The sequence below is a fragment of the Lacerta agilis genome, chromosome 14 (genome assembly GCF_009819535.1).
Source record: "Lacerta agilis isolate rLacAgi1 chromosome 14, rLacAgi1.pri, whole genome shotgun sequence".
NCBI classification, from domain to species: domain Eukaryota; kingdom Metazoa; phylum Chordata; class Lepidosauria; order Squamata; family Lacertidae; genus Lacerta; species Lacerta agilis.
The window spans coordinates 27,798,953-27,826,007 of record NC_046325.1 but is presented as its reverse complement, the minus strand read 5'-3'; the positions used below and the strand labels follow the sequence as shown (position 1 = coordinate 27,826,007).

Genomic DNA, 27,055 nt, shown 5'->3' with positions numbered 1-27,055 from the left:
ATTGCCAAAAAAAGGGGGGGAGGCTGGAGGGTGGTGGAAATCATGGCCTAAATAGGGGAAATGGAATTAAATGGCTGCAGACAGGACCAGAGTAAAAATAGACATGGGTTCTTTGGATATGATACATTAGGTTTTGATCCAAGCTCTGGAAGCTATTGAGAGCAGTACTGTATTGCTGCATCAAACACTGACACACAGTAAGGAAAGGGGGGTGGGATTTGTTTGCAAATTTGCGCTTCCAAAACAATATGCGAACCAAAGCACGGTTCTCCTTCAGACTTGCTCTGAATTTTGCAATGCAGTTCTCCAAGCACAAGAATATGTACAAAAATTCATGTCATATGAAAAATGCATGCAAAATTGTGAAAAGGTGGGGCTGAGGTGTTGTTTAGGGGGTTGTTGGGGGTGGGGGTTGTTGATCTGGTTATTTTTTATATCTTTCTTTTGGATCTTATGATTTATGTGGGATTTTTTTCCAGTTTGGTTGTGTACTTTTTGATGTTTGTTAATGACTAGTTTTGTTATGTTCGTAGCTATTTAATTTTTTATATGTTGCACATGGTTTGAACTTTGGAAAGGCTGCAAACAGAAGAATAAGTGATTGATTGATTGATTGATTGATTAGTGGAAATAACATGCTGAAATCCATGCTGTTACAAGAAAAAAATGCTCTTCCCCCTCGAAAAAAATGTGTAGACGAGGAGAAATGTGTACGAATTTTCAACTTAAGACTTTAAAACGAACAAGCAAACCTCGAAAATATATAAGTGAAAATGGAGAGAATTGAACTGAAGATAGTAACAATAGAAACTCAGAGAAGCTGATATTAATAACTCCATCCCTATTTATCAGTGGGGGCGAACATTTGTTCAAAGCTGACTATTTAGTCACTCTTTTTGTTCTTCCCGCTTGAAATTTGAGCTGCAAAAGCAAACAAGCCCATTTCCTTATCCTAGAAATAACGTGGGAAGGAAGGCTGGATCACAGATTACACGCTCCTTAATCATCACTGGGTTCCTTTGTGGCGCACCTGGATTAAGAGGGTGTGCCGGGGAGATGGCAGGATACTGTTGCCATACTGAGGCTTGTTTGTTTTGACTGAAGTAACAAGAGGCCACATTACCAGTCACACAGCCTAATGTTAATATGCCTCATGTACTTGGAGACACAGGGGACGCAGGTGGCGCTGTGGTCTAAACCACTGAGCCTTTTGGGCTTGCCAATCAAAAGGTCGGCGGTTTGAATCCCCGCAATGGGGTGAGCTCCCGTTGTTTGGTCCCAGCTCCTGCCCACCTAGCAGTTCAAAAGCACGTCAAAGTGCAAGTAGATAAATAGGTACCACTCCAGCAGGAAGGTAAACGGCGTTTCCGTGCGCTGCTCTGGTTCGCCAGAAGAAGCTTAGTCATGCTGGCCACATGACCCGGAAGCTGTCTGTGGACAAATGCCAGCTCCCTCGGCCTATAGATCGAGATGAGCGCCGCAGCCCCAGAGTCGTCTGTGACTGGATCTAACGGTCCGGGGTACCTTTACCTTTACTTGGAGACACAAAGCACAAAACGGCGTGGCCCAGGGCGATTGTCTGTATGTCTCATGGCAGGAGTCTGACCCTCCTATTAGACAGGGTGAGGCAGCCGCCTCAGGCAGTTGATTTGGGGCATCATGAAAGGGCAGCAAGTGGCCAGTTAATTCAATTTATCCATATTATGTGTTTACTGCCAGAGAGGGCAGTTTTTGTGGTGTTTTCAGCCTCAGGTGCAAAAATAACATGGACAGCCATGGACGGCTTGACTTGGAGTGGGGGGGGGTCGCTTTACCTCAGGAAGCAAAATGTCTTGGCTGGTTCTGTTTGAAGGACTGGTAGTGTGAAAAGGGCTAGTAAAAAGGGACAGGCATTTATAGCCTGCCTTTAAATTAAGAAAATGTCCAAGGCAACTCACAATAAATATCATCTCTGCCCTCCCCCCATTTATTTTATTAACTGGTCAATGACACCTCTAGTAAATCACTAAACGCCAGGTAGTTAAAAAGAGCTTGTCTAGTATAGAGGCTAAGAGTATTTGCTGGAAAATTTCTGGGTCAAATCTCACCCCGGCCCTGTACTAGGGGACTCCAGATAAACTACTGTTCTTTCAGCTACCTATCTGCAATATGAAGATAATAATACTGGCATAATGTGCAGGACCGTTGTAAGGTTAACGGGAAATATGCCTATGAAGCATATTGAGCATTTACAAAATGTCTCCCATGAAGGCTCTGAGTTTCAAGCGACCTGGGCTCCCCTGTTCTTATTGCGGCTCAACTCTTTCCCAGACATTTAATTCCTAAGCATGAATCTCGGGACATGGTCTGCTAGCTAAAAGCGGTGTGTGTTTTTCTTTCAAATAGATTGCGTAGACCAGGGATGGGGAACTGGATCCCGCCAGCAGGTCAGAGTCTGACTTCACCAACCTCCCACCGCGAGCCAGATTCTGACATCCACACCACATACCCCATGTCCCACTTTGACCTACCCACTTAACAATCGCCTGAAACCATTATGATACACTTTCGAACCCCGCGAGCAAAGGAAGCCTTTCTTTTGCAAATCAATTGCTCTCCAAGGGGAGCCTGGGTTAGTCATTCTCTCCCAGCCTTGCAGGGTTCTTGTGAGAATGAAAATGGCAACATGCTGCCTTGAGCTCCTTGGAGGGAAAATGGGGTATAAACGATGTAAAAATCTTCTGCAAAGGGCTATGTTTCTACCTATTTTCTTTAGCTCCTCCTCGTCTATCTTGCAACATCGTCTTCGTTTACTTCAGATTACTACTGTTCTCTTGCTCGCTTTCTTCCCACTTTCCAGCTTTCTAACATTTGCACTACTCCATCTCCTCCTATTTATTTAAAGTAGCACCTGCAGCAAACTCATCTCCTTCTCACTGATTTTCCAAGAAAAGATCTTATGGCCTGCAGTTTTCCTCCTTTCCATTCCCCCCCCCCCTTATTTCTGTCGCTATCAGATTGTGAGCCTGCAGGCAATGCTCATCTCCTTTTAGCTTCTGAACAGTGCTTAGTTGTTAAAAGCTCCAGAAATAATACCAGGATTCCCTTACTGTTTAGCAGTTGAAGAGGCTCTCCGGGCAAACCTCTCGGGAGGAAGGTTTTGCCCCACTGTTTTTTTCCTCCACTTCCAGTACTGTGCTCGGTTGTTGTTGTTGTTTTGAATTATGCACACATCAGTGATGTAGGGTGGGAACTTCTCCAGATATTTCATTTCTCTGTGGGAATGTTTTCCATTTCACAAGTTCATTAGCAGCAATGAGCGGGTGCCAACCGCAAATAAAATATTGGGCAAATGTTTTGCTACAAGTAAATGAAATGGGTTATGTTAGATCACTCTCTAAGGCATCAGAAGAAGAAGAAACATCTGATGCAAACGGAAAAAGTTCCAACGTAGATTACTCTATTCGAATTAGCCTGATTTGCATAGGAAATGGTTGTGGTTCAAAGTTTTCCAAAACAACAACAACAACAACCCACATTGGATGTGTGAGGGTGTCTGAATTTTATTTATTCATTTGTGACGTTTATATAATAATAATAATAATAATAATAATAATTTTATTTATACCCCGCCCTTCCCAGCCAGAGAACCGGGCTCAGGGCGGCTAACATCAATTAAAATCACAACAAAAAACATAAAAACGATCAATTTAAATAACAGATTAAAATACAAATTTAAAATTCAATTAAAACTGCAGGTCTCAATTTCAAAATAACCCACCAATAAAAGATGAAGCATAAATATTAAACAGAAACCAACCCAAAGGCCAGGTGGAACATATCCAGACTTTCCTCCAAGAAGCTCCCCAGAACAACCCTGAGAGGTAGGCCAGGCTGAGAGATCGTGAAAGGCTCAATGAGCACTCGATGAGTCTCATGCTCTAATGGTGGAGGGATGTTTGAGCCTGGGTTATCCCACTCCTAGTGCAACATACGAACCACTACATCACCCTGGCTCTCACTCAGTCCCCCAATCATCCCAACCTTATTTTTAATTTGGTGTGTTGTTTTCAGAAAAGGCTGGGGGGGACGGACTGCTGCTCTGTTGTAGTGATGCTGTGAAGCACTCCTTAGATCTTTGAGTACAGCCGTACCCTGACTCCCGAACGCCCTTGGGAGTCAAACATTCCGGCTCCTGAACAATCGAAAACCGGAAGTGATTGTTCCGGTTTTTGAATGTTCTTTTGGAAGACGAACGTCCGACAGGGCTTCCACAGCTTCCTGCAGTCAATCAGAAGCCGCGCTTTGGAAGTCAAACATTTTGGAAGTCAAACGGACTTCCGGAACTGGTTCTGTTTGACTTCTGAGGTACAACTGTAGTTGGAAATTCCAAGGAGTGAGTGTACCCTAGTTGGTTTCTTTTGCATGGGAGAGCAGTGAAGTAGATGACCCCTAGTCTCCCTTCCAAGCTTAACATTCAATGAGATCTCACCTCACCTTCATCTGAAGATGTGCAATCTTTGCCAGCATCTGATGGGCATTCCAAAACACTAAGAGATCCCTAATGATTTCTAAACCATTAGCTCCTACTATTGAGGAGACAGTCGGTGAATATCCTGGACTATTAAGTTGAGATTTACCTCTGAAAGGTCAAAGGTGTCCTCTTCTGTAGCCAGTATTAGATTTAAAAGAAGAAGTTATGTGCAGGCAGCAGGTTAGGGGGGAGACTGTAGCTCAGGTTCAGTCCACCAACATCTCAAGGAAGGGCTGGGAAAGTCTCCTGCCTGAGCCCTACACAGCTGTTGCCAGTCTGTGTAAACAACATGGAGCTTGATGGAGCAATGGTCAGCCTCTATATAACACAGTTTCCTTTCTTTTTGGGTTGCTTCCAACCGTGCATGTAAAACAGATCATTGGTATGGAAGGGGCAGGAGATGGATCGTGTTTAAAAGAGGAACAAGTTCAAAAAAATGTGAGAACCTTTCTTCCCCACCCCAGATTGTGCAAATCTTTACATATCTGTGTGAAATGCTTCTCCCAAAGCAGCTATTATGTGGGGGAGGAAGTCCACTGAAATGCATTGATCTCTAGTTTCCTTTCCAGAGAAAAGGGGGACAGAAAGGAGCCGCTTTTGTTCACGTCCAGCAGTTATATAATTCCCAGAGCTTAACGTCCTGTCTATTCGTCAAGCCTTTTTTTTCATCTGCCTCTCTCATCAGCCTTCAGGGCAGAAAGTCAACACTTGCTAGACATGACGTACGGCAGCAATTGCAGCCCTTACCTTCTCCCTGCCTTGAGCCTAAGCTATAAACTTAGCCTGAGTGACACCCATTTGTCTGTTCCTGAAAGGGCTTGCTTTGGTAGCTGGTGAAAGCTTTGGAATATCTTAAGCAGGCATGCACAAAGTTAACTTTGTGGGTGCGCCTGAGGTCCAACAAGGAAAGTTAGGTAAACAAGAAATACATAGCGGTGAACCTTTCCACAGTTGTTCTGACCACCTGCAGAAGAGCATGGTGTTAGCTGATACGAGTTACCTCCGTTTGGATTACTGTAATGTGGTCTTCATGGGGAACCTTTGAAAAGTGCTCAGGAACTTAAATTGTCTCAAAGAGCTACAGCCGGCTTGCTGACCAAGGCTGGTTATAGGGAATATACAACTCTCTTGCTAGAACAGCTCCACTGACTACCCTTCAGTTTCCAGGTGCAATTCAAAGTGCTGATTATTACCTATAAAGCCTCAAATGACCTAAGTACAAACATATTAAGTCCAAAGATTGCATTTGCTCACCCGAACCTGCCCAGGTTTTGAGATCTTCAGGGGAGGCCCCTCTCTTCGTCCTGCCCCTCTCACAGGCATGTTTGGTGGGGATGCAGGAAAGGGCCTTCTCGGTGGTTGCTCCCAGTCTCTGGAATTCCCTCCCTGGAGAAGCTAGACTGTTCCTTCCTTACTGTCCTTCTGCCATAAGGTTGAATACCTTCTTCGTTTAATTAAAGAACCGGTGCCGTGCTGCTTTTATTGTAGTTTGTAAGCAGATTTTATATATGTATATAGTTTTAATTTTATTAATGTTTAATTGCTTTTTCAGCGGTAGTTCTTTCTGCTTTTAGCAATTCTTGTTTTTATCTGTAAGTTGCCCTGAGTCCCATCAGGGGAAAAGGTGGAGTAATAATAATAATAATAAATAATAAATAAATAAATAAATAAAGGGAAGAAGCGGCAGAGCTTGCGGTGGGGAGGGTTTTAGTGGGAAACCACAAAAGTGTACTTTTACCTGACTATTATATTCTCAACCCTGCCCTCTACTGACTGGAGCCATTCAAGGTTGCTTATACCCAACAGAATTAAGCCTGTGGGACAGAGGTTCCTGGCTGCTAATCTATATCTCTATTTTCCTATCTGTGCTATGTTTTTGTGCACCAGTACAATTGCCCATTTCTGCTGCTGCACCCTCTTCAGCCCTTCCCAGAGTTGCCCTTTCCTTTCTGTGCCTGTTAATAAAAACTGGTCTCCATTCTCTGCCCACTTGCAAGGAATCACAGATGTTATAGCTACATTTGTTAATAAAACTTCAGGCTCTACATCTATTGTTTCTGCTTTGCTCAAGGGCTCCATGTCTTTCTTTAAAGAAAACAAAAACTGTTTTCTCCCCACCAGCAATGCCTGGAAGAAATGCATTGGTGACTGTGGTTCTTCTGCTTACAATTAAACAAGTAAGCTCCCTTTCTCCCTCTCTGCCCCATACTTGCTGTTCTCAAGTGCATTACCAGAGTGCTCATAACATTTATCTTCTGTTTTAACGTTCTGTTTGCACAGGTTTTCTCCTTCGATGAGGCAGGCTCCAGGAGACGTTTGCAGGTGTTTGCAACATCTTAGCAGCTGAGAGAGAGAGAGAGAAGATAAACAATCCTTGAAGACGTCACACCCAAAGGATGTCAAGGGTGATGCCAAACCATGTGCTTAGGGTCGGACCGACAATATGTGTTTCGTCCCAAGAAGACCACGCTCGCTTGCAGGCCTAACGGGTATTCGCCATGCCCACACTTCGCCATCACAGTATTTATATTATTCCGTAGAAGGCTGGGACAGACAAATCTCATTGACCCAAGGCAAAGGAGGTCCACTGCCCAAGATGGAACTCTATGACACCTGTAAGCCGGCAGAGGCCCACACCTTTGAAATCCCCAAATATGGGGGATAAATGTCTGCAGAGGAGCCAACAGAAACGGGCAATGACAGCTGCCCCAGAATTCTCTCCCACTTTGGATGTGTCCATTGATAAGCTGAACCGCTAATCTTGGAAATTGACCCCACTTTCCAGCCTCTCCAGCTGAATCCGATCCAAAGCCAGAGTCCTAACCAAGCTGTTCCACAAAGCAGCACAGCAGTGGCCGCAAAACAGGAGCCAGAATCCCCAGGTAAGGTGTGGAATTCATTGAGTTACAGGGTTCAATCTGCTGAGCTGATGAGAGGGCCAAATCACCAAGAGTTAGGACCTTTCTCCCTGCTGCCTGCCCCCAGGGGAGTTTATTGCGTGGTATCCTCAGAGGAGCTCTCACTCTCCCACATCGCTGGAAACTTGGCTCCCACCAAAAACAACTGCCTAAAATTGTAGTGCTGAATGTTTCGCCATTCTGACAACCAGCAGATGCGGTGACCAAACTGTGATTGAGCTCAGGGCCAGATCAACCACGAGGCTAATGAAGCTGTAGCCTTAAGCCCTCATAATTTTTAGGCTTTCAATTTTCCAGCTCAGCCAATGAAGTTGAGCTTCCCTGAACTAGTCACCTGCCCTTAGGCTCCCCCCTCCTCATAGGTTGCTGTGTCTGAGAATAGCAGAAGGATAGGAAACCATGTATGTTGGCCGTCTTCAGCAGGGGGTCAGCAACCTTTTTCAGCCGTGGGCGGTCCACCATCCCTCAGACCATGTGGTGGGCCGGACTATATTTTGAAAAAAATATATGAATGAATCCTATGCCCCACAAATAATCCAGAGATGCATTTTAAATAAAAGCACACATTCTACTCATGTAAAAATACCAAACAGGCCCCCACAAATAACCCAGAGATGCATTTTAAATAAAAGGACATATTCTACTCATGTAAAACACGCTGATTCCCAGACCGTCCATGGGCCGGATTGAGAAGGCAATTGGGCCGCATCTGGCCCACGAGCCTTAGGTTGCCTACCCCTGGTCTTGAGCATTGTGGGCAAATGTCATAATAGATGTCTGCCACAGCCAAAAAAAGGGAGAGGGTATGTTTTGAATAAATGAGTGTGGTGAATGATTTCTGTTTGATTTATCTTCGATTTCTTAATAATTTCTTAATTTGTTTGATGATAGATATCCAGCAATGTGTACAGTACAGGGGTAGTCAATGTGTTTCCCTCCAGATGTTGTGGACTACAGCTCCTATCATCCACAGCCAACACAGCTGATGGTCTTCTATAGTAGTACCTCTGGTTACGTAAACTTCAGGATGCGAAAGCGGCAAACCCAGAAGTATTGACTGGGTTCGCCGCACGCACATGCGCAGAAGTGGTCCTCAGGTTGCAGAAACCTTGGGATCCAACCACACCTCCGGAATGGATGGATCCCATCCTCAACTGGAGGTACACTGTATTAGCCTTTGGTCTTCCATGCCTTTAATATAGGCTTGATCTGGGTTGTATTTCTTTGGACTGTAGATGGGGACATCATTGAATGCTCCACCACAAATGCATATGCACGCACACACACACACACACACACACAGCCACTAGGGTTGCCATATTTCAAACAGTGAAAATCCAATGTTTTTAGCAAAAATTGTTGAGCAAATTTGCCAAAAAAAGAGAAGTTTTGGAGCTATTTTTAAGGAAAATTATGGGAATTGTAGCTATGTGAGGAGAAGTCTCCTAAAACTCTCAGCGGCCTTAACAAACTACATTTCCCAGGATTCTTTGGGGCAGGCCATGCCTTTTTAAAGTGGTAGGAGGCTGCTTTAAACGTGCAGTGCAGATGGGACCTTTGTCAAAGTTCAGTTCAGATGATGTTGACTACCTCACTGGCAGTTTGTGACACAAGGCGTATGATGCATCCATGGACTTGTTCTAGTTGAGGTGTTTCTCTCTCCCCCCCCCCAATCTAAACTCCATATGATTGTTCCATCTAACACACCTGATTGATTTTTCTTGATTGGATTAGATGTGCCAATTAAATGCAGCATTGTGTGTTTTGCCCATGACTTGGGCGGGGGGCGGGGGTGTGGAGCCTGTTGAGACAAGTCTGCTTAGTCATTTTTTTAAACTCAGTGGTGATGTCTCAGAGGGTGTTCCCTGCGATGATTGCCAAAGGCAACATGAGATATAACTGTCGTCTCCCTCACAGATTTATCCTTTGAGCTGCAATAACCAAGCATGTCAGGAAACTAGGAATAAATTGCTTCTTTTCCATCCCACACACTGCTTTTTTCTATGTTGCTGGAAAGGTTTGCACACACAATAGATACTCTTATCTAAATGGAAATGTAACCAATGATGTCTCAGCCCACATCACAAGATTTCCTGGATGATGTCCCAGAACCCACTTGGCAACACCCAGGAAATTCAGGAAGCCACGGGGCACTGCATAGTTTATCATATAAAGCCCAGCCTAAATGGCTTGGGACCATCTTCCTGCATGGACACAACTGCAGTCATCTTCAAAGGGAGCACCTACTCTGCACTTTGCCATCAAGGCAGGTATCTATGGCGGGGGATGTGAGACAGGGCCTTTGCAGTGGTAGCACCTTAATTGTAAGACTCTGTACCAAGGGAGATTAGACCTGCTCCTTCTCTGTTGTCCTTTAGGTGGGAGTTTAAGACATTCTTGTTCTGGCAGGCTTTTAAATGTGTTGTTATATGGTTTACTTATCAGTTTTATTTTGGCTTTGTGGGGGGGGGGGGTTTGGACTAGATGGCCCTCAGGATCCCTTCAACTCCACAGTTGGGAAATCCAGCCGGATGATGATAATAATAATACACTTCTATGATTCTGTGACCTCCACTCTGGCAGGTGGCTATCATGTTCCCACTAGGTGCTTGAACCAGCTAATTGCCTATTAGAGCTTTCTGGTCCCCATTGATGACCATGTCATGCTAAGCCTGAAGGAAAGGCAGAGACACCTTGCATAAGAAGGCAGCATGACTCACACCACCCTGCTAGGTTTTGTACTTTGGCACTACTTTCAGAGTACAAAATACAGACACATTGCATCACTTCACAAAGGGCGTGCACACGTTATAAATTGATATGTTGCCCTCTTGCAAAAAGCATGCAATTGGCTATCAGGAGAGGTTCACGAGTGGAATTGTGCACCTGGAACCCTGTTGGGCAACAATGGGCATCCTGTGGTCTCCTCATGTTGCTAGACTACAACTCCCATTATCCCTGAGCATTAGCCATCCTAGCTGGAACTCGTTAGAAATTGAGTCCAACAAGCATGTGGAAAACCGCAGGTACCCCTTCCCTGCTATTGGAGAAAAAGCAGCTTATGAACATTTTTTTGAGGTGGGAAAATAGAAGATTTGTAAGTAATAGGTAGTTTGTCTCTCTATTTCAGTGTTTCCCAAACTTGGGTCTCCAGCTGGGTTTTTTGTACTACAATCCCATCATCCCTAGCCAGCAACACCAGTGGTCAGGATGATGGGAATTGTAGTCCAAAAACAGCTAGAGACCCAAGTTTGGGAAACACTGCTCTATTCTGTCAGGTTCTGTCTTCCTCCTACCTCTGCCCATGTGAGGATAATTGTACTGACCAAACTTGAATGAAATAATATGATTCTGCAGACTGGGGCTGATTGGGAGTTCAGCAACATCTGGAGGGCTACAGGTTCCACACACTGGCTATATGTGAAGTACTTAGAGCAATCAAAAAGTGGTTATACAAAGTGGTTAGAACTTTGCCTCCTGTTTAACTATATCTTTCTGTACTTCCAAAATAACTGAAAAAAGTAACATCTTCAGTGCAGATTACAGTTGTTAAATTGAAATATAATCTCTAAAAAAAGATAAATTGCAGTGGAGAGAAAAGATTGAAATGGGAAGCCATCCCAGAAGATCTGGCCAAAGAAAAACACTGGGGGGTTTTGTGCCTCTATGTCCAAACTGAACGAATGTGTCACACACTGGTAATACGTAAAAGCAACTTGGTCCCACCCCCCCCCCAAGGTTATTCCTCCAAGGTTGGTAAAGTGGCACTAAGATTATGCAATCCTGCACAAACTATTGATGCTGTGATAGTAAGATCCCCATTTTTATTTTAAAAGGAAACCTTTATGTACCGGGTATATTTATGTAATTGTGTATAAAAGGTTGGGGAACCTGTAGCCCTCCAGGTGTGTTGCATCCATTGGCTTAAGTCAAAATGGCCCATGGTCAGGATGATGGGAGTTGAAGTCCAACAGATCTGGAGGGTCACAGATTTCTCCACCTCTGGAGAATATCAGAAAAATACATTTTAAGCTCATTGCCAATGCTGAGGTGTGGTTTGCCTCTGACTTGGGGAGTCACCAGATGTTTTTATCTGGAGTCAGGTACAGACAGGACCTAGGAGAAAAACTAAAGCATCAGCCACACCCCCATACAGGTGCCAACAAGTAATGGGCTCAATGATCCTCACTGGAATGACTCTGTATTACCTGTGTTTTGGCAGGGCTGTTTACCTGAGGTACCACTGTACTGAATCATGGAATTGTTCAGTTGGAAGGGGACCCATGGGTCATTTAGTCCAGTCTCCTGCCATATGCAGGAATAGTGTAAAATAGTGTGAAGCTCTTTTTACAATGTTTCTCTCTCTCTCTCTCTCTCTCTCTCTCTCTCACACACACACCACACACAGTGCCCTTCCATGGTGCTTCCAGGGCAATTTACAAAAGTACAGAACAAAACGCAAAAATATATATAGATGCAAAAAAATATATTGCTTCTTAGTGTAGTGAAAAAGTTATATTGTTAAAAAAAAAAAAACAAACCAGGGTTGGAGACTAAGCTTTGCTGAGCTCTATTTCATCTTGTCTGTTGCTTTTTTGCTTCTGAGGTTTTTGATGTTTCTTTCCACAAGACATAAAGTACATTGAAATGTCACCTGCCATAGCGAAATGCCAGGAGTCTCGGCAGAACTCGGCGAGTCCGTCCTGCGCTCCACATTCCACGTCTCCCCCAAACCACTGCCCTTCGTTTCCGCATGGAGGAACCCGCTCCAGTGGCCACATGACCTTCATGGTTGGCCACGATCCTGGTGGCCCCCAGTATCCCACAGGGAGGCAGTCACCGGCTTGCATCCGAGTCTCCGAAAGCATCTCCATTCCGCAGCAGGACCAGAAGGGCTACGGGTCAAGTTCCCTCCTGCCTTCCTCCCCAGGCTTTGAGAACTTCCGGAAGCTGTCTCAGCATGGGAGGATGGTGCAGCGGTGCAGCGAGGCATCTCTGCTTTCGACAAGTCCTGGGTCGGACACCAGCTACGTTCTTGGAAGGTAAAGTTGTTGCTTGGGAATCCTTTATACCTGATCTAAAAGTTAACTCATTATTTGGGTTTCTGTACCTTTATAACAGTAGTTGTGTAGAAGACGGGCTTTCAGTAGGTGGGAGCTTGTCATGCACATTAAAGGTACAGAAGCTCTATCATCTGGGCACCCTTATGCTAACTGACTATTATGGGAGAGGACTAGGAATAGAATGGAGTAACCGGGGGGGGGGGGGCTGGTTGAAATCCTGAACTGGAGCACTCCCCACCGCAACATTTTGTTGCAGATCCCTTGCCTACTTGCAATTTTTGAGTTTGGAAGATAAGAGGCACCACATACTTTAAGACAGGGCAGCAAACAGGATCTGGTCGAACAGACCGGATCCTGAGCTTCACCACCTCCCCGCAGGTCAGTGTGACAGGTGGGTGGGGCTGCCCTACCTGTCAATTACCATGGTGTCAAGTCACTAAGCTTCCCATTCTTTCCTTTTTTTCCGCAGGCACAGTTTGTGACTTGACAGTGCCCTTCAAAAGACCTGCATGCCTTGATTTGGTGCTACTTTAATAGTTTTATGCATCTTCCTTAATGCCTCCTCCTGTGTCTCCTTTCGTCTTTTGCAGCAGCTCCCAGTCACTGTCCAACAATGAGCCCGACACTCCTCAGACGAGGTCAACGGGAAGTCCTTCCTCTGTTGGATCCCTCAATGGTTCTTCCCTTGGTTCCTGGAGCTCAGGTTCCTACTATCCTGGTGTCAGTTGCTCCCAGAAAGGGAATTCTCCCTACCTCAGCTGTTCCAGAAGGGACAGACCCATAGCTGCTCTCCTTCACCCGTCACAAGCTCCCCATCCCCTGTGCCCATTGTGCTTATCAACGGCCGTCTGGAAGACAGTGAGATGTCCTCCAAACCTTACAGGAATCACCCAGGTTCTTTCAAACAGAAGATGCCCCGCCCAGTTCTGGCTCATTTTCAGGTGCTGGCAGTTCCAACAAAACATCTTCAGAGAGCTCGCTCTCATCTTCTTCGTCTCGGACAGTAAGTCATCCCACCCCGTGATTAGAACAACCCCCCCCCCTATATATCTATTTAATTTCAAAACAACTTTGTTGCAAATGTGGCACATGGAAAGGATCAGTGCTTGGAATGTTTATTTTTAAAAAACTAAATCAAGTTTATCCCATCGAAAAGGAACTGGTTTGAGTTCATCCTTTAATCAAACAGTTCAGCTTCATCCAAATGAACTTTTTAGTTTATAAAAAGTTTGTCTTCAGCAAAAAAAATCCAACATTCAGAATATTACAAGCTGCTGTGCTCAAGTAAGGGGTCCAAAAGCAAATTGGGGGCCACGCACAACTAAAAAGATATCTTGACAGATAGAATGTCAGCTGGTAAATCTTTCCCCATAATTTTATTTCCATACTAGAAAAGGCTTGCCCTGTTTAATTTGTACCAGCCACACACATGTCAAAGGCACAATGCATCACAGGCTACTCCTGTTGGAAGAGGGGAAATCCCTTTAGCACAGACAATAGCAGAAATGCCGGACATTCCTTTCTTCTGGTTGCTTAGCAGCAGTGATTAAGTGACTTTGAGATCTTAACAACAGCAGCACCTTTGTATCTGCCTAATAAGCCTTAGAGCATAGCCTCCACTTTTTGCTTTCTAACTTTCTTTATTAAAAAAAATGAAAGCTAAGTATTCAGTCCTACTGCAGAGGGTAGGGAGAGAATGAATGTGAAAATGAATTAGATATCTTTAAAAGATCTACCCCAAAATGAATTCAATTCACCTTTCGTTCACCCGGCATTAAGGGAACTACTTTCAGGTATAGTTCAATCAATGGCTAACATCCTGTAACAACGAATTCAACAGGTTAATTTGTGTTCTGTGAAGAGGTAACTTTCCTCTTATTGCCATAAATTTGTTGTCTAGCCATTTCAATGGATGGTTCATTTCAAATAATGTGTCTCCTTTCCCTGGTTCTTTATGATTTCATAAGTCCCTTTCAGACCCCACTTCAGCCATCTGTTTTCCTAGCCTAAAAATTAAAGGAGCAATGATCAGTCTCTCTGATCATTGCAGTCGCTTTTTGGACATTGCCTCTAGCTTTTCCTGTATCCTCTTCCTCTTGCAGGCTATTCAAAAGAAACCCAGACAACGATGAAGTTTGTGATGGACACCTCCAAGTATTGGTTCAAGCCTAGCATCACAAGGGACCAAGGTAAAAATAAGGCATGGCGTTCATGGGGGAGGTGAGGGAATAGCAGGGAATTTAAGAAACACTGGGCAAAGATATGCAGCCATATCTTCTTCCTCTGATATAGCAGGGCCCAGAGTCATCCTGGGCAAAATGAAGATCACAGGAGGCCAGAGGGTGCATTTGTAAGGGGAGGAAACATCAAATGGGGAAGAGGGTTCTTAACCCTTACCCTGCCCACTGCTTTCTCCTTGCAAACCTCCAGCCAGTCACTTTTCCTAACTCGACTGGGCAATTGGGGGGGGGAGGGTTAATGATGCTCTCCTGAGCACTGCTTGGCCAGCAAATGCCACTACCCCTGCCCTGGCTTTACAAATCAGATGTGAGCACAGGCTGGAGAATCCTCCTTTGCTTATTCTGAAAGTATTGAAGAGAGAAGAACACATGCAAGTGCATATACAAGAGATAGGGAACCTATAGCCCTCCTGATGCTGCCAGACTGCAACTCACATCATCCCAGACCACCTCCAGAGTGCAACGACATCTGGAGGTCCATCCACAGGGTTCTTGCAAGGATTACAGCGAGGGCAGGGAACTTCAGTCAAAAGCGGCCCTCCAGGCATCTTTATCTGGCCCACAGAACTCTCCCTAGGCCACACCCTATCTCCACAGCCTACCCCCACCCCACCCCGCAGTGCCCCACCCTGGCCTTGCTGTGCATCCAAAGTGTTTTTGCCTGGCAGAAATGTGTCCCTTGAATTTACACAATGCATGTGAAATGTTTTGAACACTAGAAAGCACCCTGCAAACTATATTATTATAATCACAATATTGCCATCCCGCCTGGCTTCATAAAATAACGCCCTTCTTTGTTATGGCAATGCTTTGCCTACTGTGTGTCATTCAACAGCTGTCCAGATGCTAGCTGATGAACCTCCTGGCACTTTCATCATGCGGGACAGCACATCCTACCGCGGCTCGTTTGGCTTGGCCATGAAAGTCTCCGGCGGCAAAACAGGTACTGAGGCTTCCCTTTTGGGGGGGGGGGGAGAGAGGGGATTGGTCTTGCTCAAGCAGTGGTGTGCGGTCAGTGGATTTTTCCTTTGGCACCTTCTTCCCAAAGCCCAGGAAGCTTCTGCCCAGCTTAGGGGGGAGGCGCGATGCTTCTGGCCCTAACTGTTCCCCTATGGAAACTGCATACCACTGCATACCACTGTGCTCAGGAGCTTCTATTGCAAGTCCCTGCAGGATTTTAATACCTGCCTCAGGGTTTACTGCCCTGAGGTTCCCAGTCTTAGTGTTGACAATATAGATAAAGGAAGGGGGAAGATAGAAAATGAGATCAGAATATGTGCCTCCCCAAGCTTCTGCTGGCTGAGGTGCACGTTAAAAACAATAAAAATAATAAAACTGGAACCACACATCGCTCTTGCAACCCGAAAATGTGGTTTTAGAGTGTGAAAGAATAAAAGGTGCCTACTTCCCGAAGTGCCTGCTGTCTATGGTCACATCTGCACTACCCATTTAAAAATACATGGTTTTCTCAGAAGAATCCTGGGAACTGTAGTTCTTTAAGGGTGCAGGGAGTTGTAGTTCTTTGAGGGTGAACTACTTTGACCAGGATACTTTGGAGGAAGCCATGTGCTTTAAACATATGATATGGTGTTGCCTGTGTGTCTGCACATAGGATGTTACCTATGTAACTCTTGTTTTGCATTCAGGGTTCCAACTAAACAGCTTACATTGAGTATGTATTTGAAATGGTATAACAACCTTTATTTCTATCATTTCTTTATAACATTTCTTTAAACGGTTTTAGGAACAGCTCTTAAAGTTGGTGGCAGATCACAGCTCCTTTCATGAGAGACAATAAATTGCTGGGTTTAAAACAAAATGAAATCCGTGTCTGTAACATGATGCCATTGTGGCTCCCCCATCATACACAACCTACTCCCTTGAGCTAAAACAGTTGGGAGGTAGGAGAGCCAAATAGTAAATTCTCCCTCTCCAGCTGGTTTAATGTTGTACCATAGACACAGCATCGGGGATTTTAAAAAAAAGAACAAAAGGCCAAGAATTCAGGAACAGAATATGTTTTGCTGTGTTTGTTTGCTTTAACTTTTTTTTAAAGAAAGTAATACCACCTTTCTGTACAAAGAATACACAAAACAGTGTTCAGAAACTAATGGGTTTATTTACGAATCACTACTTGTGATTTATAATTTGTGTGTGTGTGTGTGTGAGAGAGAGAGAGAGAGAGAGAGAGAAAATAGCACTAAAATGAGTAAGGGGAAGGGGGTGGAAAGTGAAAGCAGAAGAGGATGCAAAGAAAGGATCCAATTTTTTAAAAGCCAGTTCAGTTTTTGCATTTTTGCAAAGTCTCTGTGCAAGGTCTTTTGTTTTGGAAGAGTTGCATTTCAAATTCATTTCAGCACTATTTGTTTTTGCTTTAAAGGGGAGGATGGCAGTGATCCCATCAGGCACTTCCTCATTGAGTCTTCTGCCCGAGGAGTGCACCTTAAGGGTGCTGAAGAAGAACCCTATTTTGGTAAGACAGCCTTCCTTTTAGTAAGAGAGCCAGTGTGGTGTAGTGGTTAAGAGCGGTAGACTTGTAATCCGGTGAACAGGGTTCACGTCTCCGCTCCTCCACATGCAGCTGCTGGGTGACCTTGGGCTAGTCACACTTCTTTGAAGTCTCTCAGCCCCACTCACCTCACAGAGTGTTTGTTGTGGGGAGGAAGGGAAAGGAGAATGTTAGCCTCTTTGAGACTCCTTTGGGTAGTGATAAAGCGGGATATCAAATCCAAACTCTTCTTCTTCCTCTTCTTCCTGATGCATCTATTTGTTAAATGTCATTACAGTTGGTTCAGATTTGTTTAGGAAGCTGTGTGTAACATGAGTGTTTCAGAAGTTACTGCATTTTGCTGTTAAGAAGAATCCAGCTAGATCAAACCAAAGTTCCATCCAGTCCAATGTTAACACTCTTACTAAACAAGCCATTCTGCTTGTTCCCACTCTGGCTTTTGCTAAACATTTGTGGATGGATGCCCAAAGTAATGAGCTGACTGGTTTCCAAGGATGGCAGCAAGATCTCTGGACAACCCTAGGAGGAGCAACCCTAGGAGGAGCAAGGATGGATATGAGCCATGATAAACTCTGGTTTGTCTTGCAATGTCCCGAAAAAGACACATGTTATCTCTGAAAACTGTTTCTTTCTGTTAGTTCGTCGTTGGTTCCCCTATAATAATTTCCCTAGTTCGTTAACAAACATGCAGTGCAGCGGTTAATCAGTGGCAGAATGCAGGGGGAAAATGAGAATTTTGGCAGAGATTTTTGGGTTCAGAGGTTTAAGAACACCGTGTACAAACCTCTTCCTCTTTCTCTTTGTTACAGGAAGTCTCTCGGCGTTTGTATATCAACACACCATCATGCCTTTAGCATTGCCCTAGGCAGACTCGTTATCCCCAGCCAAGGTACGTTTAGGAACTGAAGCAAACAATTTCTGAAGCGCTGAAAGGAATGGTGTTCTCTGTAGACCATCAGTATGCATGCTAGACACAGGAGAGGGATAGGGAATCTAAGGCTCTCCTGATTTACGTGCCGACTGGCGCTGGACAGCCACAGGTTCTTGAAAGGAATTTCACATATGTGGGGCCATCATTGAAAAGGCCTTGTCTTTCAGTGCCCACACAGCCTGATTACCCTAATCTTAGCAGAGCCTCTGAGGCCAGTTTTAGGGCTCAGGCATGTTCATATAGCTGTTCATCAAGCAACCAGATTGTTCAGGGACGTGACAGTTTGTAACAGTTGCTTTAAGCTGAGGCCAGAAATTCAAGCCAATTCAACTGACACAAAATTGGTGTGATATGATAAAATCTCTATACACAAATACAAGTCGCACTTTCAAAAAAATAAAAAGGCAAACAGCCCACCTAAAAGCACCAGGATGAGGGATAGCTAAGTAACAATGAATCGGCATTTGAATCGCTAGTAAATGTGACGTTAGTGGCACTGTGAAGAGGGAGAGGTTGCTTCATCCTGCAGGAGAAGAATACTGAAGCAACTCCTGTTTTTATGATTCGGCTTTAGTTTTGATTTTGGTATGCATATTTAGAGACTGGTGTGATGGCTCCCCTGTGCGTCAGAACTGAAAATTAGAACAAGGCGGGTTGTAATTGGTGGCATTGTTGCCCTTAGTCTGATTGAGTTTTTTTTTTCCTGCTTTGATTCCCCACCTCCAACCTTACTTCAGATTTCTTTGGAGGAAGAGAAAATCCTGCTGTGGTTTCAGAATCCACTCTTCCAGTTTCATGAAAGCTGCAGGTGAGTGAAATGGGAGCATGAACACCTATCTGTTCAGTTAGTAGGGGTTGCTTGGAGTATCAGAGCCGAGTAGTGTTGTAAATTCACATCTGTTCTTCTGTCTACATGCAGCTGCTGCTGCGAAGATACCCCATTTTGCCATCACTCAGACCAGCCTCATAAGTAAACTTTGCCAAGCTAGTAGCCTGCAAAATAATAATAATAATAATAATAATAATAATATAATAATAATAATAATAATAATAATAATGTACAGTATACCGCACCATTCTCCCAAACTGGGATTCATGGCAGCTTGCAACATTAAAAAACTTTGTTTCCATTACTTCGTATTTATTTTTTAAAAATCTAGTTAAGAGCAATAATGAAAATACACGGAAACACATTTTGAACCAGCGTTAAAATTACCAATTGCCCTGATAGCAGCAGCCCAGTGATCTGCATCGTCTGCGCCTTAGTTTTCAAAGCCCTGCCTGAAAAGGGAGGTTTTGCAGTGCTCCCCAAACTGGAGTAATTGATACCCAGAGACGGAACTAGCTGCTCCGGCACTCGGAGTGGCGCGCATGCTATGCACCCGGGGGCGGGGTGAACGTCCCAGGGGGGGGTGGGTGGCAATGTCACCCCCTCAGGGATGACACCCCAGGGCAGACTGCAACCCACCGTACCCCCCCATCCTCCTCCAGTGTTGATACCATCAAACCCGGGTTTGTTGATGCCCTGGCTGGAGGAGGGGATGGTAGCTCTTCTCCCCAGCAAGCCTTAACCACTTACTGTATGTGTGTGCATGTGCATGCTGTCCAACTCCAGGAATGCCACATCTGGCCTTTTTAAGAGAGAGAGAGAGAGGAGGAGAGAGAGAGATGAGAGAGATAGAGAGAAACACTTAGCAACCTGAACACCTTTCCCATCACAGCCATTTGGAGGGGTTTGGGTAGGGGGAGAGAGTTTAATTTCATTTTTACATTTATTAACACCACCCCTGGAGGTCAGCAGCCACAATACTGTAGGTCATTAATTGTCCTTTTCTTCTCTCCCTCTCTTTTTTTGGCCTTCTGGCCTTAACAGTCTGCAATCTCCTGTACCTGCACTCCCTGACCATGGAGACGCTCACTGGCAAAGCAGCAGTTCGGAAAGCCGTGTCTGCCACTTTCGAACTGGAGGTCCCGCCTACGCCCACCATCGTCCACTTCAAAGTGACTGACCAAGGGATCACCTTGACAGACATCCAGCGGAAGTAGGAAGCTGAATAGGACAGCGGGTGGCAGAGGGGGGGAGGAGCATATTTTATTACAGAGCTGCCTGCTCTGTTAAATTGTTGGGGGTAGGAAAGAGGGCAGACCTTTTGCAATGTCGGAGACAAAAGCAGAGGTGCTCCCGATGTCTATTTGCAAATGGGAACATGCCCTGCGCAGGAACCAGGGAACAGCCAAGGATTTCCGCCCAAGGGGGATATCAGAGAATTCTGACAGGAGCGGAAATTGCCGGTCCATCCAATGTGTGGAATGGGAATCAAACCAGTGAATACGACCCATATTGCCTGCTGCTGTTCTCATCTTCAGAATCATGGAATTGTACAGGTGGAGGGGAGCCTGAGATTCTAGGAATTCTCAACTAAAGCATCCATGACAGACGTGGCTTTCTGTCCACAAACATTACATGATTGATTACATCCTCACCACCACCCCACATTTGCATTCTGTTTCCTTTGCATTGAGATGAATGGGTGGAGTAACGTAACCATAATGTACCGTATTTTACCGTGTATAAGACGCCCCCAATGTATAAGATGCCCCCTATTTTGGGGGGACTCCAAATTAAGAAAACCCCCCTCCGCACTATCCATGTATAAGACGAGCCCCAATTTTTAAAACTACACTGGTGCCTCGGGTTACATACACTTCAGGTTACATACACTTCAGGTTACAGACTCCGCTAACCCAGAAATAATGCTTCAGGTTAAAAACTTTGCTTTCAGGATTAAGAACAGAAATTGTGCTCTGGTGGCCGCTAGCGGCAGCGGGAGGCCCCATTAGCTAAAGTGGTGCTTCAGGTTAAGAACAGTTTCGGTTAAAGAACGACCTCTGGAACAAATTAAGTACGTAACCAGAGGTACCACTGTAATTTTTTGGTAAAAACACCCCTAGTCTTATAGCACTGGAAACATAGGTAATTAATGTAATTTCACCACTAGGGGCAAGACAAATAATGCAGGGTTTTTTTTAGTGCAGCGTAAAGGAAACAGTGCTGAATAGTACACATACAAGGAGGAGACAGATGACAATATCCCTTTTTTACATCCCTACCCGTGAATAGCCATTTTGAACTGACTTCTTAAGTACTCATTGGCTTTGTTTTGGTTGGGTGTTTTCCTTTTAAAAAAAAAAGTTTGAGAAACATGCTTGGTTTTTGCCTCCTCTCTACAGGGTTTTCTTCCGGCGGCACTATCCACTGGCTTCTATCAGTCTTTTTGGACATGGACCCTGAAAACCGAAAGTAAGTGACCAAGCTGCTCATCCAGTATTGCTACCAGCATTAACAGGAGGCCACACATGCAGCAATTTAGATTACTCCCCACCTCACCCACACAGTTATTTCCCAAGGGTCTTTTATTTTAGGGCCAGTGCTTTCTCTCCATGTGGTTGGCCATGGGAGGCTGAATGATGATGATATAATAATAATAATAATAATAATATAATAATAATAATAATAATAATTATTATACCCCGCCCATCTGGCTGGGTTTCCCAAGTCACTCTAGGCGGCTTCCAACAGGAGATTAAAAATACATTAAAACATCAGTCATTAAAAAACTTCCCTAAACAGGGCAGCCTTCAGAAATAATAATGGCTCTCTATGGCTACTCCCAAAAGGGTGGGCAGACTTCAAGCTTGTCAGACCCACTCTGCCTGTTTGTTTCACAAGATCTACCAGCCAGAGCCAGGTGCAAAATACATAGTTAGAACTGAAGAATAGGGTGCCTTATTAGCCTAGGGATTTTTTTCTCAGTACCAGAACTGAACTTGGCTCACAGCCTTTTCACAGCAAACTGCACTCCTGGGACTCTGCTATACAGCTGCAAATATAACATTTTAAGTGCATTATACAAATGTGACACTAGATGGCGATGGTGCGCTAATGGCAAATTTAATATATTTTTAAAACTTTTTTTAAAAAAAGCATTTTCACAGCGGGTTTTTTTTATATGTGTCTAGATTCCACCCTGGTTAGCTTTCTTCAATTCACTAAGTGAGAAAAGTTAATTTTTTGTTGCTATTCCTTTTTTTAATAGTTTTTATTAAGTTTTCAAATTATACATATCAAAATAAACATTTTACATAATACCATATATCCAATGACTTCCCTCCTTCTCCTTCCATGGTTAATTTTACTTGCCTACCATTCCTGAATATTTTAATGTTGCCATTTTTTAGTCAATTTACATCATTCCAATGTTAATCACATTGTTGAATGTATGTTAATGCTGCTGTTCTTGCTGTTGCTAAACCATTGGGAGCCAGACACCCTTGCCTATCTGCTGCCAATCACCAGGAGATCTACTAGTAAATCCCAATGCACTTTCTGTCCACCCATGTTCCAGACTATTTCCTAGGAACCTATAGTACGTACCGTATTATTTGCTTGCATCTGGAAAACACTGGGTTGCAGTGGTTTGGCAGCAACCTAGCTTGGATCCTTCATAAAAAAGAACGAGTGGATCAAAAAAGGGGAAGTGCAAATGTTGTGTTTTAAGCACCTTCTTGCAAAGTTTAACTGTTATAGCATGGTGGTGGATCAGGGCTGGCCCAAGATATTTTGGCACCTGACGCAGACCTCCAAATGCCGTCCCCCTCCCCATCAGGAAATAAGGTCTGCAGGAAAATCTGTATCAGGAAGCGGGGCAGGGACAAAGATCTGCATCGAGATCTGCTGCCTTATACTGAGTCAGACTGTTACATTAAAGAAGCCAGCTAATGAAATGATTTGTTGAATATGTAGTCTAATTTCCCTTCTTTCTCATTTGTTTATTTTTGTAAAGGTGGCAGAAATTTTCCAAAATTTCCAGGTAAGCTAAATGGGGTGAACAGCTTCATGAAATACACAAAGGCTAGACCAGGGGTAGGCAACCTAAGGCCTGGGGGCCGGATGCGGCCCAATCGCCTTCTCAATCCAGCCCGCGAACGGTCCAGGAAGCAGCGTGTTTTTACATGAGTGGAATGTGTCCTTTTATTTAAAATGCATCTCTGGGTAAATTGTGGGGCATAGGAATTCGTTCATCCCCCCCCCCCCCAAAAAATATAGTCCGGCCCACCACATGATCGGAGGGACGGTGGACCAGCCCACGGTTGAAAAAGGTTGCTGACCCCTGAGCTAGATGATATGAGGAATTAGAGATTGGTTAGGGTGATTGTTTCCCCATAAAGCATATTAGTAGCAGCACAATCTTATCCATTCCTGCTCAGAATGAAGTCCTACCAAATTCAGTGGGACTTGCTCCCAGTTAAATGTGTGTATAGGACTGCAGGCTAAGGGTTGAGGAAAAAGGCAGCAACAGAAATTCAACTAAAAGGCAGTGAGGCTGGATAGGTACCCTCATGGCAAGCTAGCACCCAGATGCTAAGGGTGCTTCCAAATGGGGGTTTATTGTGGGAATGGGGGCTTCTCTGCATGCTTTCCCACAGCCATTGGCATCAACAAGCCAACGTGTAAATCCCACCTCATTTAAACTGGATTTCCTTTCTGGGGAAATCCAGCTTTTTAAAAAAAAGGGGGGGAGCTGGTGTGTCACAAACACACACCCATTCCTGATACCTAAACCAACTCATTTAGAATATTGAGTTCCTATTTGGCAGCCCCATTTCCTTGAATGCAAGTCCCATTGAATTGAATTGAACTGAATGGGTCTCACCTGCAGACATGTGCTTAAGACTGCAACTCGAGTCCCTTTGGTTTTTATACCCCTTCATTAATTTTGGATTTGAACCTTAATCTTTTGAGCCTTACTTTTCTAAAACAAATTATATAACAAAAGTGATTAAGGGTGGTGAGTGGGAGGTGGGTGTGGGGGCAGAAATAGGGCACTTAGGGGAGGTGAGTCACCCTGGGCGTTGCCTCCTCCCAGTCCCTTGCGTTAGAGAAAGGTGTGGGGGGGTGCCTTTTGTAACGCTTTGCCCTTCCCCATGATTACCAGAAGCAGAATATATTCTGCAAAATTAGGACATGGAAAATTCCTTAAACCACAGAGTAACACACCACCTCTGGCTGTGCATATGCGACACATTTAAAGCACATTTCCTTCCCCACCCCCACAAAAAAAGAATATTGGGAACTGTAGTTTGTTAAGGGTGTTGGGAGTTGTAGTTTTTGGGGTAAAATAGTACTGGAGAGGGGGAGGAAATGTGCTTTAGTATGACCAGCCAGAGGTGGTGTGTTTCTCTGCAGTTTAAGGAATCGTGGTGTGTCCGAAGTTCAAGTCTACATGCTTGAGCATTTCTTCATCTGTCATGAGCGTAAACCTCTTGTTTCCTCTCTGTTTCTCGCCACAGGATCTTTGGTGTCATTGCCAAAAGCCCAGCAGACTCCGAGAATATCTGCCACCTCTTTGCAGAATATGACGCAGTGCATCCGGCTTCCCACATTGTTGACTTCATCAAGAAACTTCTACCTGCTGCTTAACGTTGCCCAAATGCTGGGGTCCTCCTCTGTTTCCTAGCAATGCTGCCCCACCACTCCCTATACCCCCCCCCCCGCCCCGTAAGCACAACAGTGCGCTCTTGGTCTTTGAAAGCTCTCTGGGTTGCATTTCAAAAAGGCTCTGGAGACGAACCATGGCTGTATGAGTGTTGTGAGGGTTGCAACAGAAATGTGGCAGTGGGAAGCAGCAGCAGGTCGTATGTCTTTGCAGGAATTATTCAGTGACTGGATTGTCTCTCTACAGGAAGTCCAACCGTGTAATTTCTGAGCTCTTATTTCAACCAGAATACTCTTTAGGCCAATCGATCAGAAAGGTTTTTTCTACCCTGTGGAAAAAAAGATAGTCTTGCAACATGCAAAGTTGTACTGATTTGCCTTGTCTTTGAGATAGGTCTGCCAACAGAAAAACCACTACAGGGATCCATGTTCAGTTCGCCCCTTGACTGGACTATTGTAATGTGTAAATACTTTATGAAGAATATTTAGAAGCTGCAGTTGCTGCAGAATGCAGCTGTCACAGTGTTAAGTGGTTCGGCACCAGCCTGCTCATATAATGAAATCAGCAGCAGAGGCCCTTCTTGTTGCCGTGTTGTTAGGGGATAGCCACAATGCAGTGACATGAGATAGAGGGCCACCACATAGAAGGCCCTGTTTATGGAACTCACTTCCCTTCACTATAGGGACAACACTGTCATTATTCAGCTTTTGTTGCTGGGTAAATATACCCTTTTTTTTAGAGAGGGTTGAGCTGAGAGGGCCAACTCTAAACATGGCTGCAGTAGTGTTGATATTTTGATACTGTATATTATTCTTATTAAATATATACTGGACATATCAATAACTTCTATATGAATCTTATTACTGTAATCTGCCCTGGAACCAAGAGCGGCTGAAGGGTGGGCTAAATGATCAAAATTGTCAATTAATGTCACCCCAGTTCTGAAAGATCTGCAGTGGTTGCCTCCATGCTTGTGTTTGGCTTACAAAATGGCCTGCTCTGTAGCAATGCAGGTCTCAGACTGGGTGCAAGGTGAGATTGACGCTGGATACAGAGGCAAGACAAAACAGGGAAAGGATCAGGTTTGAAGCCAAGATCCAGCTGCAGTAACAGGCAGCATGGTGGGGCAGTGGTGCTCACCTGACCTCCCGACCGATGAGTCGCTGATGCTTACAGGAAGGAAAGAGCAGGGAGAAGTGAGGCAACAGGGAGGTTGGTGCAGTGCAAGCACACCGGTGAAGCTTGTCTGGCACTCCTGCTGGTAAGCTTGCACCGCACCAACTTCCCCGCTGCCTCACCCCTTTGTCATTCTCAGTAAGCAGCAGCAACTCAGCTGTCAGGAGGCCAGGTGAGTGCTGCCGCCGCCATAACATTTGCAGCCATCAGGCTGTGCTCTAGAAATTCAGGGCTGTGGTGTTGCTTCAGCAAGAAACAAGTCAATACCTCTGAGCCCTGTAGAGCATCGGCTCTATCCTAATGGTCCCCACCCCCCATTGTAAGGTGCTGCTTTCATTGAATGGTCCCAGCCCTCTCCAGGAGTCTCTTCTGCAGTAGAGCAGGGGAGCCTCTGGTCTCTTCCACACTAAAATACACTGAGGCCAGCATTGCTGCATCCTCAAGCCATGGGACGCTGTCCCCCAAGCCACACCCCGGTTTGTATGGTAGCAACACTTCTGGGACTGGCTCTGTGCTCCAGAGAGCTCCATTCCATCACCTAAAATGGATTTTAATTTCCTTTTGCTTTTAACTTGTTTTTGACTTTTATATGATGTTATTTTGGGGTTTTAATGTTTTTATATTGTTGTAAACAGCTATGATTTTTTAAAAATGATACTGCAATACATAAATATTTTTATAACTAAGTACAGTAAATAAATCTGACTCCTGGTCCTGGACATAAAGCCCTACATGACTTTTGATCTAAATACCTGTACCAGCCTGCCTGTGCCTTCTGATCTGCAGAGGAGGCCCTACTTACTGTCTCTCTGTTGGGAGAGATTCACTATGGAGTGACGTAGCAAATGGCCTGTTGCAGACCTCCAAGTGTCCCTATTTTCCAGGGACATCCCTGTTTTAGAGAAGCTGTCCCGGTTTCTGATTTGATCCCGGAATGTCCCACTTTTCCTATTTTCATTGGAGAAATCTTGAAGGGTATGAAGTTATCCGACTCCCAAACCACCTGAAGGCAATCCTGTATAGGAACTTTTTAATGTTTAATGTTTTTTTTAATTATTTTTTATGTGTTGGAAGTTGCCCAAAGTAGCTGGAGGTGGGGGGGGGGCGAGCCAATAAGATGTGTGAGGCATAAATAGTAAAATTATCATAATAATTCTGGGTTGCCCTAGCCACTCTGGGCAGCTTCCAACATATATAAAAACATAATA

The 27,055-nt window shown here is 44.6% G+C and overlaps 1 protein-coding gene across 1 annotated transcript; it reads left to right on the top strand.

Annotated features, from left to right (window-relative positions):
• Positions 1-6,864: 6,864 nt before the first annotated feature.
• TNS4 (tensin 4) lies at positions 6,865-25,511 on the top strand. Its single transcript, XM_033170683.1, is given in 19 exon segments — positions 6,865-6,994; positions 6,997-7,226; positions 7,228-7,267; positions 7,270-7,395; positions 12,062-12,473; positions 13,085-13,236; positions 13,239-13,406; positions 13,409-13,501; positions 14,597-14,683; positions 15,570-15,677; positions 17,115-17,207; positions 18,053-18,105; positions 18,108-18,132; positions 18,912-18,986; positions 20,048-20,216; positions 21,406-21,445; positions 21,447-21,475; positions 23,019-23,045; positions 24,526-25,511. Coding segments are annotated over 19 exon segments (2,142 nt in total). The 5' UTR covers positions 6,865-6,909; the 3' UTR covers positions 24,656-25,511.
• The last annotated feature ends 1,544 nt before the right edge of the window (positions 25,512-27,055 follow it).